Below are 12833 nucleotides of genomic sequence, written 5' to 3' on the forward strand. Positions count from 1 at the left end.
CCAACAGTTGTCCTAGGGTTCTATCCGTCCCTTTTATTTTTTTTTCTAAATATTTTTTAGTACAATAACTATATTATACTTTATTTTATTTTTATTGTATCTTCTTTCTTTCTGTCTTTTTTCCTTCTTTCCCTCCTTCCTTCCTTCCTCCCTCCCTCTCTCCCTCCTTTCTTTCCTTCTTTGCTTCTTTCTTCCTTCCTTCCTTTCCTCCTTTCCTTCTTTCTTTCCTCATACTTCTACTAATTCTCTCTACATTTTCTCCTTCTTTCCCTCCTTCCTTCCTTCCTTCCTCCCTCCCTCCTTTCTTTCCTTCTTTGTTTCTTTCTTCCTTCCTTCCTTTCGTCCTTTCCTTCTTTCTTTCCTCATACTTCTACTAATTCTCTCTACATTTTCTCCTTCTTTCCCTCCTTTCTTCTTTCCTCCCTCCCTCCCTCCTTTCTTTCCTTCTTTGCTTCTTTCTTCCTTCCTTCCTTTCCTCCTTTCCTTCTTTCTTTCCTCATACTTCTACTAATTCTCTCTACATTGTCTCCTTCTTTCCCTCCTTCCTTCCTTCCTTCCTCCCTCCCTCCCTCCTTTCTTTCCTTCTTTGCTTCTTTCTTCCTTCCTTCCTTTCCCTCTTTCTATCCCGATACTTCTACTAATTCTCTCTACATTTTCTCCTTCTATCCCTCCTTCCTTCCTTCCCTCCTCCCTCCCTCCCTCCCTCCTTTCTTTCCTTCTTTGCTTCTTTCTTCCTTCCTTCCTTTCCTCCTTTCCCTCTTTCTTTCCTCATACTTCTACTAATTCTCTCTACATTTTCTCCTTCTATCCCTCCTTCCTTCCTTCCCTCCTCCCTCCCTCCCTCCCTCCTTTCTTTCCTTCTTTGCTTCTTTCTTCCTTCCTTCCTTTCCTCCTTTCCCTCTTTCTTTCCTCATACTTCTACTAATTCTCTCTACATTTTCTCCTTCTTTCTTCCTTCCTTCCTCCCTCCCTCCCTCCCTCCTTTCTTTCCTTCTTTGCTTCTTTCTTCCTTCCTTCCTTTCCTCCTTTCCTTCTTTCTTTCCTCATACTTCTAATAATTCTCTACTTTTTCTCCCTTTCATTCTGAGCCGTGTGGATGAAAGGCTCTTGGTGCTCCAGCCCAGGAGGCAGGGCTCGGCCTCTGAGGTAGGAGAGCCAACTTCAGGACACTGGTCAACAAGAGACCTCCCAGCTCCACATAATATTAAACGGTGGAAATCTCCCAGAGACCTCCATCTTAACACCAGCACCCAGCTTCACCCAACGACCAGCAAGCCACAGTGCTGGACAACCTATGCCAAACAACTAGCAAAACAGGAACACAACCCCACCCATTAGCAGAGACGCTGCCTAAAATCATAACAAGGCCACAGACACCCCAAAACACACCACCAGACGTGAACCTGCCCACTAGAGAGACAAGATCCAGCCTAATCCAGCACAACACAGGCACTAGTCCCCTCCACCAGGAAGCCTATACAACCCACTGAAACAACGTTAGCCACTGGAGACAGACATCAAAAACAACGGGAACTACGAACGTGCAGCCTGCAAAAAGGAGACCCCAAACACAGTAAGATAAGCAAAATGAGAAGACAGAAAAACACACAGCAGATGAAGGAGCAAGATAAAAATCCACCAGACCTAACAAATGAAGAGGAAATAGGCAATCTACCTGAAAAAGAATTCAGAATAACGATAGTAAGGATGATCCGAAATCTTGGAAGTAGAATGGACAAAATGCAAGAAACAGTTAACAAGGACTTGCAAGAACTAAAGATGAAACAAGCAACGATGAACAACGCAATAAATGAAATTAAAAGTACTCTAGATAGGATCAATAGCAGAATAACTGAGGCAGAAGAACGGATAAGTGACCTGGAAGATAAAGTAGTGGAAATAACTACTGCAGAGCAGAATAAAGAAAAAAGAATGAAAAGAACTGAGGACAGTCTCAGAGACCTCTGGGACAACATTAAATGCACCAACATTCGAATTATAGGGGTTCCAGAAGAAGAAGAAAAAAAGGGACTGAGAAAATATTTGAAGAGATTATAGTTGAAAACTTCCCTAATATGGGAAAGGAAATAGTTAATCAAGTCCAGGAAGCACAGAGAGTCCCATACAGGATAAATACAAGGAGAAATATGCCAAGACACGTATTAATCAAACTATCAAAAATTAAATACAAAGAAAGCATATTAAAAGCAGCAAGGGAAAAACAACAAATAACACAGAAGGGAATCCCCATAAGGTTAACAGCTGATCTCTCAGCAGAAACCCTACAAGCCAGAAGGGAGTGGCAGGACATACTGAAAGTGATGAAGGAGAAAAACCTGCAACCAAGACTACTCTACCAAGCAAGGATCTCATTCAGATTTGATGGAGAAATTAAAACCTTTACAGACAAGCAAAAGCTGAGAGAGTTCAGCACCACCAAACCAGCTTTACAACAAATGCTAAAGGAACTTCTCTAGATAAGAAATGCAAGAGAAGGAAACGACCTATAATAACGAACACAAAACAATATAGAAAATGGGAATAGGAACATACATATCGATAATTACCTTAAATGTAAATGGACTAAATGCTCCCACCAAAAGACACAGATTGGCTGAATGGATACAAAAACAAGACCCTTATATATGCTGTCTACAAGAGACCCACCTCAGACCTAGAGACACATACAGACTGAAAGTAAGGGGATGGAAAAAGATATTCCATGCAAATGGAAACCAAAAGAAAGCTGGAGTAGCTTTTCTCTTATCAGACAAAATAGACTTTAAAATAAGGACTATTAAAAGGGATAAAGAAGGACACTACATAATGATCAAGGGATCGATCCAAGAAGAAGATATAACAATTGTAAATATTTATGCACCCAACATAGGAGCACCTCAATACATAAGGCAAATACTAACAGCCATAAAAGGGGAAATTGACAGTAACACATTCATAGTAGGGGACTTTAACACCCCACTTTCACCCATGGACAGATCATCCAAAATGAAAATAAATAAGGAAACACAAGCTTTAAATGATACATTAAACAAGATGGACTTAATTGACATTTATAGGACACTCCATCCAAAAACAACAGAATACATATTTTTCTCAAGTGCTCATGGAACATTCTCCAGGATAGATCATATCGTGGGTCACAAATCAAGCCTTGGTAAATTTAAGAAAATTGAAATTGTATCAAGTATCTTTTCTGACCACAACGCCATGAGACTAGATATCAATTACAGGAAAAGATCTGTAAAATATACAAGCACATGGAGGCTAAACAATACACTACTTAATAATGAAGTGATCACTGAAGAAATCAAAGAGGAAATAAAAAAATACCTAGAAACAAATGACAATGGAGACACAACGACCCAAAACCTATGGGATGCAGCAAAAGCAGTTCTAAGGGGGAAGTTTATAGCAATACAAGCCCACCTTAAGAAGCAGGAAACATCTCGAATAAACAACCTAACCTTGCACCTCAAGCAATTAGAGAAAGAAGAACAAAAAAGCCCCAAAGCTAGCAGAAGGAAAGAAATCATAAAAATCAGATCAGAAATAAATGAAAAAGAAATGAAGGAAACGATAGCAAAGATCAATAAAACTAAAAGCTGGTTCTTTGAGAAGATAAACAAAATAGATAAACCACTAGCCAGACTCATCAAGAAAAAAAGGGAGAAGACTCAAATCAATAGAATTAGAAATGAAAAAGGAGAAGTAACAACTGACACTGCAGAAATAAAAAAAACCATGAGAGATTACTATAAGCAACTCTATGCCAATAAAATGGACAATCTGGAAGAAATGGACAAATTCTTAGAAATGCACAACCTGCCAAGACTGAATCAGGAAGAAATAGAAAATATGAACAGACCAATCACAAGCACTGAAATTGAAACTGTGATTAAAAATCTTCCAACAAACAAAAGCCCAGGACCAGATGGCTTCACAGGTGAATTCTATCAAACGTTTAGAGAAGAGCTAACACCTATCCTTCTCAAACTCTTCCAAAATATAGCAGAGGGAGGAACACTCCCAAATTCCTTCTACGAGGCCACCATCACCTTGATACCAAAACCAGACAATGATGTCACAAAGAAAGAAAACTACAGGCCAATATCACTGATGAACATAGATGCAAAAATCCTCAACAAAATACTAGCAAACAGAATCCAACAGCACATTAAAAGGATCATACACCATGATCAAGTGGGGTTTATTCCAGGAATGCAAGGATTCTTCAATATACGCAAATCTATCAATGTGATAAACCATATTAACAAATTGAAGGAGAAAAACCATATGATCATCTCAATAGATGCAGAGAAAGCTTTCGACAAAATTCAACACCCATTTATGATAAAAACCCTCCAGAAAGTAGGCATAGAGGGAACTTTCCTCAACATAATAAAGGCCATATATGACAAACCCACAGCCAACATTGTCCTCAATGGTGAAAAACTGAAAGCATTTCCACTAAGATCAGGAACAAGACAAGGTTGCCCACTCTCACCACTCTTATTCAACATAGTTTTGGAAGTTTTAGCCACAGCAATCAGAGAAGAAAAGGAAATAAAAGGAATCCAAATCGGAAAAGAAGAAGTAAAGCTGTCACTGTTTGCAGATGACATGATACTATACATAGAGAATCCTAAAGATGCTACCAGAAAACTACTAGAGCTAATCAATGAATTTGGTAAAGTAGCAGGTTACAAAATTAATGCACAGAAATCTCTGGCATTCCTATATACTAATGATGAAAAATCTGAAAGTGAAATCAAGAAAACACTCCCATTTACCATTGCAACAAAAAGAATAAAATATCTAGGAATAAACCTACCTAAGGATATGAAAGACTTGTATGCAGGAAATTATAAGACACTGATGAAAGAAATTAAAGATGATACAAATAGATGGAGAGATATACCATGTTCTTGGATGGGAAGAATCAACATTGTGAAAATGACTCTACTACCCAAAGCAATCTACAGATTCAATGCAATCCCTATCAAACTACCACTGGCATTTTTCACAGAACTAGAACAAAAAATTTCGCAATTTGTATGGAAACACAAAAGACCCCGAATAGCCAAAGCAATCTTGAGAATGAAAAAAGGAGCTGGAGGAATCAGGCTCCCTGACTTCAGACTATACTACAAAGCAACAGTAATCAAGACAGTATGGTACTGGCACAAAAACAGAAAGATAGATCAGTGGAACAGGATAGAAAGCCCAGAGATAAACCCACGCACATATGGACACCTTATCTTTGATAAAGGAGGCAGGAATGTACAGTGGAGAAAGGACAGCCTCTTCAATAAATGGTGCTGGGAAAACTGGACAGGTACATGTAAAAGTATGAGATTAGATCACTCCCTAACACCATACACAAAAATAAGCTCAAAATGGATTAAAGACCTAAATGTAAGGCCAGAAACTATCAAACTCTTAGAGGAAAACATAGGAAGAACACTCTATGATATAAATCACAGCAAGATCCTTTCTGACCCACCTCCTAGAGTAATGGAAATAAAAACAAAAATAAACAAATGGGACCTAATGAAACTTCAAAGCTTTTGCACAGCAAAGGAAACCATAATCAAGACCAAAAGACAACCCTCAGAATGGGAGAAAACATTTGCAAATGAAGCAACTGACAAAGGATTAATCTCCAAAATTTACAAGCAGCTCATGCAGCTCAATAACAAAAAAACAAACAACCCCATCCAAAAATGGGCAGAAGACCTAAACAGACATTTCTCCAAAGAAGATATAAAGAATGCCAACAAACACATGAAAGAATGCTCAACATCATTAATCATTAGAGAAATGCAAATCAAAACTACAATGAGATATCATCTCACACGAGTCAGAATGGCCATCATCAAAAAATCTAGAAACAATAAATGCTGGAGAGGGTGTGGAGAAAAGGGGACACTCTTGCACTGCTGGTGGGAATGTGACTTGGTAAAGCCACTATGGAGAACAGTATGGAGGTTCCTTAAAAAACTACAAATAGAATTACCATATGACCCAGCAATCCCACTACTGGGCATATACCCTGAGAAAACCAAAATTCAAAAAGAGTCATGTACCAAAATGTTCATTGCAGCTCTATTTACAATAGCCCGGAGATGGAAAGAACCTAAGCGCCCATCATCGGACGAATGGATAAAGAAGATGTGGCACATATACACAATGGAATATTACTCAGCCTTAAAAAGAAATGAAATTGAGTTATTTGTAATGAGATGGATAGACCTAGAGTCTGTCATACAGAGTGAAGTAAGTCAACAAGAAAAAGACAAATACCGTATGCTAACACATATATATGGAATTTAAAGGAAAAAAATGTCATGAAGAACCTAGGGATAAGACAGGAATAGAGGCACAGACCTACTGGAGAACGGACTTGAGGATATGGGGAGGGGGAAGGGTGAGTTTTGACAGGGCGAGAGAGAGTCATGGACACATACACACTAACAAACGTAGTAAGGTAGATAGCTAGGGGGAAGCTGCCGCAAGGCACAGGGATATTAGCTTGGGGCTTTGGGACAGCCTGGAGGGGTGGGAGGGGGAGAGTGGGAGGGAGGGAGACGCAAGAGGGAAGACACATGGGAGCATATGTATATGTATAGCTGATTCACTTTGTTATAAAGCAGAAACTAACACACCATTGTAAAGCAATTATACCCCAATAAAGATGTTAAAAAAAAAAAAAAAGAAAAACTGGAGAGAAATGACAAGAGACAAAATTCAAACCATAAAAAAAAAAAAAAAGAAAGAACTGTCATTATTAAACCACTGTCAGTTTTTGCATTTTGTATTGATGTCATTTTGCCTTACATAAATCTCATATTTAAAAAAATGAAAAGCTTAAAAGTTTAAAATTATATTTGAATGAGAAAACATGCTTTCCCCCTTTTATTCCTAGGTTAGATAATAAAATATTCAGGAAGATGAAACTATTCACAGAAGCAATAGACTTAGAGTGGTGCAGAAACAGAACATGGACACTGGAATCCCCAAGCCTGGGATCGAGTTCCAGATCTGCCACTTACTAGCTATGTGACCTTGAGAAAATTCATGACACTCTTTGTGCCTCAGTTTCCTGATTCTGTAAAAATGGGATAATATGGTACTTTCTTTAGTCAGTGCTTTTGAGGAATAATTAGTTAAAACATGTAAAGGGCTTAGGAAGGTGCTTGGTAAATAGCAAGATTCAAACATGTTATTATTTTTTTAAATTTCATACTGATATTTGTCTAGATTTGCTTTTAGATTTTTGTCCTTAAATTTTCTTCAACAGTTGAAATGGTAATTTAGTTAACATGATTTGAATTTCATTTTCTAAATTATGCCAATCTTAAATATTTAAATTAAAAGAACTATAGTTTAATTCAGTTGATTCTGTAAGGAAATTCTTGAACTCAGGTAACATTCTGATAATTAAAGTCAAATCTTTGTCTATTATTTGAGACTCTTTAAATATTAACCTTCATGTTGAACTGTTCATCTTCAAATACCTTTGGCCATTTCTCTGGAACATTCTCAGATCTAGTAGCTGTAAAATCCAAGTGTAAAAAACTCAGCTCTTAAAAGATTGCCTAACAATTTTCAAAAAGAGAAAGCTATTGTGTTTTGAAAAGGAGAAATATACTTCATTCATGGAGAAATATACGTCATTCACAGATCAGTGAGTCTTGCTGTAAATTTTGTAATTAGATATTACTTCTGAACTGCACAACGGCATTTTACAAAAATCAAAATTTACATAATTTTCATAATATAAAATTATATGTTTATAATTAAGTTATGTAAATGTAACATATTTTATATAAAATTATATATGTATAATTATATAAAATTATATATTTTATACAGTAATTACATATACTTTTGTCTCATATAACTTGTTTAATTATCAAAATTATATAAATTTTCATAGTATAAAATTTCATAAACTTATATAACTATTCAACTTAGTGCTTTAAACTTATATCTTTGGTTTTACAATGATACCTAATTTTAATAAGCCTGATTTTCCAGTTTTCCAGGGTACCACTAGTGCCTAGAAAACTTAATTGGTATTATCTTGAAGTAAACATCTTTGTTTATTATTCACACTGGGAAATTTATTACGCAACTTTTTTATAGGAATTGTTGAGGACTACCAGTTGCCTTATTATGACATGGTGCCTTCAGATCCCTCAATAGAGGAAATGAGGAAGGTTGTCTGTGACCAGAAGTTCCGACCAAGTATTCCGAACCAGTGGCAAAGCTGTGAAGTAAGGCTATGTTCTTATGTATATTTTTCCCATTATAATTTTGAGGTAAGTATCAGGGTGGATTTTCAGAGGCCATAGTCCTCTTTATCTAGGCATCCAATTCATTTCATGTATGTAGGTATATGTCTTCATATAAGCTTCAGAAGGATTTCATTCCCTTTAGCTGTCAGTATCATAAGGCTAAGTTATGTGGCAGGAACAACCTTGACATCCCAGTGACTTCACACAAGACTTTATTTCTTGCTATGCCAAGTCCCCTATAGGTTGGGCAGCTTTCATTGGTATCTGTGCTCCCTGTGGTGATTCAGTAATCCAGGTGACTTTGATCTTGCGATGCTGCTATCTAAACGCATAGTTTCCAGAGGTCTAGGTCAGGAGAAGAGAGGAGCTGGAGGGTCACACACTGGCTCTCTAATACTTTGGCTCAAGTGACACATTTCATTTCCACTCATGGTTCATAGGCCAGAACGAGTCACACAGTCCCATCCAGCTGGAAGGGAGCTGGGAATGTCGGGAACACAGGCATATTCGGTGCGTAGTCGATGTCTGTGCTACACAGAGTATTACAATTTCAGTCATCCTTAGAGTCAATAAATTATTCCTAATCCCTAACTTGCTGAAGTTTGAGTTTATTCTCTTCCATCAGAAAAGCTTCCCCATGGCAGGGACCATTGTTGTTTATCTCCTCATCTTGTACCACGCATGTAGTAACCATCATAGAGCAGACATATTGCAATGCTTGTTCTGCCTGTGTGAAGAGAGAGACTTCTCTAGCTCCCACAGGAAGTAAAAGGGAAGGTGGAGGAAAGACTATAAATCATCTAACTAGTTCCACAACTATTTTAATGCTTTAATCTCCCCCATCCCAATTATGACTGTTTGTCTTCTGCCATATTTAAATGTAATGCTTGAGGCGATTTTTTTGGTGACATCTTTTAGTTTTGGCTCTGTCATATCTTATACTGTTACGTTTTTCCTCATTTTTCCTCTCCTTCATGTTTTGCTCAACTCATTTCCTATTTGAGGCAAGATTTATGTCCTGATATTTCTATTTTGTGTAGATAGCTTACCTATATACTCATTTGAAAAGAGAATTTGAGGCATTTATAAGCAAATTGAAATTAAATTAAAATTTTTTCTGATATTAACCATTTCATGCATATGAGAGGATATTAACATATATGTAAAATTATATGTAAAGATAATAGAATTCATGACCAAGTTTAAAAAATAGAACACTTCCAGTACCTTTGAAGGTTCCTCACCCCTCTGAGAGGCTACTATTATAACTAATCATTTTATTATTGCCTTGCTTTGCTTTAAAATTTAGCCATACATATATATATATATATATATATATATATGTACGTGTATATGGCTAACTTTTGTTTATTTGTGAAATATATTAATGACACTATAGATATTCTTCTTAATTTTTTTTACTTTACCTTATATATGTGTAGCTATAATCTGTTTATTTTCATATCTGTGTAGTATTCCATTGTATGTATCTAATTTCTTTTTTTCACTCTACTGTTGATTGTCACATGTGTGATTTTTAGTTTCTTTTAAAACAATACTGCTGTGTGTGTGTGTAAAAATTATTTCTTTAGGGTATAAAACTATAGATTCTTTTGGGGTACCTACATAGATGATCATATCCCCAAATAATGAGAGTCCGGGGACTCATACCTTTCTTATTGGCAGTTTCTAGGATTTCCAGTATAATGTTGTGTGAAAGTTATGATAGTTTTGCCCCTTAAAACTTTGCATGTCTTACCTTTGACACCTTTTTTTTATATTAGTTTTGTTTTTTATTGTTTGTTTTGGGGTTTTTGTTTTCTTTTTAAAATTTTCTTTGTTTTTTGTTCTGATTCTGTGAAAAATGCCATTTATTTGTTCTGTTTTAAATATACTTTTGCTTTTTACTTATGTTTAGACTTTTCTCTTTAAAATGTACTTTATTTTTAAAATATTTTATATCATTTAATTCTAGCATCTAATGTTTTGATAGGTTGATTTTCCTGTTTGTTGTTTTGACTAACTCTTGCTTATGATACTTTATTTCCTCATCTTCTTGTGAATTTTCAGAGCTCAGGCTTACTGCAATGTTTTAAGGCTAAGGTTTGATTTTTTTCTTTACCAAGATCAAAGATTTAGACAATTTTCTTCACAAAGTTCCTTCTAAGACCAATTCATCCTTACAGTCTGGACTTTGTAAATGTCTTGATCTGACACCTTCTGTGTGCTTTGGGCTGTATTTCCTGTCTTTCACATATGGTCCATCAATTCTGAAATTCTAGACTGTGAGATCAGCAAATGCCATCAGAGCAATGCCTTGCTTCAGTGATTTCTTATACCTCTCTGGATTCATGCATTCTCATTGTTTTCCCCTCTGAGTATTTATCTTATTTATTTACCAGTTCACTTATACTGATTTTTTTTAATTCAAAATTTTTGATATTAGTATTTAGATCATTATTTTATTGTGGCATAATTTACATATGATAAAACGAATAAATCTTAGTATATAGTTGGATGACTTAAAAAAAAATGTATATGTGTGTACTTACCATCCAGAGCAACACAGGGAATTTCCAACCCATCCCTTATCCATTTTTGTCTTTCATGCCCTTTCTTAGAATATTTTAAAAGATAGTGTCATTCTACCATATTCCCAGAATTTTCAATTAAAAGAGGATTAATAGCCTCCCTCTATAGGATTAATATCTGTGTTTTGACAGGATTTTAAAAAAGATTTTAATTCCACTACAAAGATTTTAAAGAAAGTTTACGTATTCTGAAAGCCCAAGGGCAGAAATTGTTAGCTTTTTTATACATAACATATATAATTTCTTAATTGAAAGCATTTTATTTTCATGCAGCTTGAAAGAAGAGGAAAATTTTCATAAAATGCATACATAAAATGCATAAAAGATTAATTGTTTCAAAATTATTGATCATCTCAAGAAGATAAAGCTATTCAATTGATTTCACTTACTCTAAAAGGATGTTGTGTAAGGTGGCCATATTCTCTTTCCTAAAATTACATTCAACAGAGTAGGTGGAAGACAAATAAACAACTAATCACTAAACAGAGAAGACTAAAACAAATGAAACTGGTCCATCATTTCACATTATGCTAATCAAACATGACCTTAAAAATGATAGTGTAATTTCATAAACCAAAATGCCACTGAGCAAAGGCTCCCTATCATCTCCTATAGCTACCTTCAAGGTCCACAAATGATGGCTTCAAATCATCTAGCAGATCAGTGGGCCCTGTGCCTCTGCCTGAAGCCAGAGGAGATCATCTCGCCTGGCCCCTTTCTGAGAGGAGACACCTGGCCTGTCTGAGAGAAGACACCCTGGTCTCCCTAGGAGAGGAGGTGCCCTGATCTCTGTTTGAGGGGAGATGGCCTGGGCTCTGTCTGAGGGGAGAGCCCTGGTCTTTCTATGCTAGAAGTTGACCTGGTCTCTGTCTGAGGGGAGAAACTTTTTTCTCTGTTTGAGGGGAGAGCCCGGTCTTTTTCTGAGAGAAGTCACCTTTGTCTCTGTCCATGGGGAGACACTCTGGTCCCTCTCAGGGGAGATGCCTTAGTCCTTGTCTGAGGGGAGACAGTCTGGTCCCTTTCTGAGAGGAAATGTCCTAGTCCTGGTCTGAGGGTAGATGTCCTGGTCTCTGAGAAGGGACACTCTAGTCTTTTTCTGAGAGAAGTCACCTTGGTCTCTTTCTGTGGGGAGATGCTCTGGTCCCTCTGAGGGGAGATGACCTGGTCTCTGTCAGTGGGGAAATACCCTGGTCCCTTTCTGAGAGAAGTCACCCTGGTCTCTGAGAGGAGACGCTCTGGTCTTTTTCTGAGAGAAGTCACCCTTGTCTCTGTCTGGGAGGAGAAGCCACGGTCCTTGCCTGAGGGTTGATGCTCTGGTCTGCGTCTGAGGGGAGATGCTCTGGTCCTTGTCTGAGTGGAGACGCCTGGTCTGTGTCTGGGGGGAGATGCCCTGTTCCTTGTCTTAGAGGAGACACTCTTGACAGGATTTTTGAAGTGATTTGGCCCTGATCTCCTTCTCATATTGATTTAAGTTTACTATTTCTGTATCAGAGCTTAGCATCGATTCCTGTGTTTGTGGCTTTTCTTCTCTCGTACTGTGTTTTGTGCTAAAGACTTTGATATTTTCTCTCTTAAAGGCACTCCGAGTCATGGGGAGAATAATGCGTGAGTGTTGGTATGCCAATGGGGCAGCCCGCCTAACCGCCCTCCGGATTAAGAAGACTATTTCTCAACTTTGTGTCAAAGAAGACTGCAAAGCCTGATGATGAGAATTGTGTTAAAAAGAAACCTCTCACATCTTTCTTTCTCATTTTTCCTTTTTATGTGAATTTTTTGGCCTTTGTTTTGTCATCGTTGCTGTTGTTCTACCTCAAAGATAATGCAGTGCAGTATTTAAGTGCCCAAAGGCACCATGAAAAAAATAACTAAAGTCAAGTATGGGCTGGAGTTGACTTCATCCACTCCCCATGTTGTCTTTAAT

General features: G+C 37.1%; 1 protein-coding gene across 1 annotated transcript in view; it reads left to right on the forward strand.

Annotated features, from left to right (window-relative positions):
- The window catches only part of ACVR1C (activin A receptor type 1C), a 92087-nt gene extending 79472 nt beyond the window's left edge, over positions 1-12615 (forward strand). The window contains exons 8-9 of the mRNA XM_032638551.1: positions 8170-8300; positions 12490-12615. Of these exons, the coding sequence (XP_032494442.1) occupies positions 8170-8300; positions 12490-12615 (257 nt within the window). The remainder of the gene's footprint in view (positions 1-8169; positions 8301-12489) is intronic.
- Positions 12616-12833: the final 218 nt, after the last annotated feature.

The sequence above is a fragment of the Phocoena sinus genome, chromosome 7 (genome assembly GCF_008692025.1).
Source record: "Phocoena sinus isolate mPhoSin1 chromosome 7, mPhoSin1.pri, whole genome shotgun sequence".
Taxonomy (NCBI): Eukaryota; Metazoa; Chordata; class Mammalia; order Artiodactyla; family Phocoenidae; genus Phocoena; species Phocoena sinus.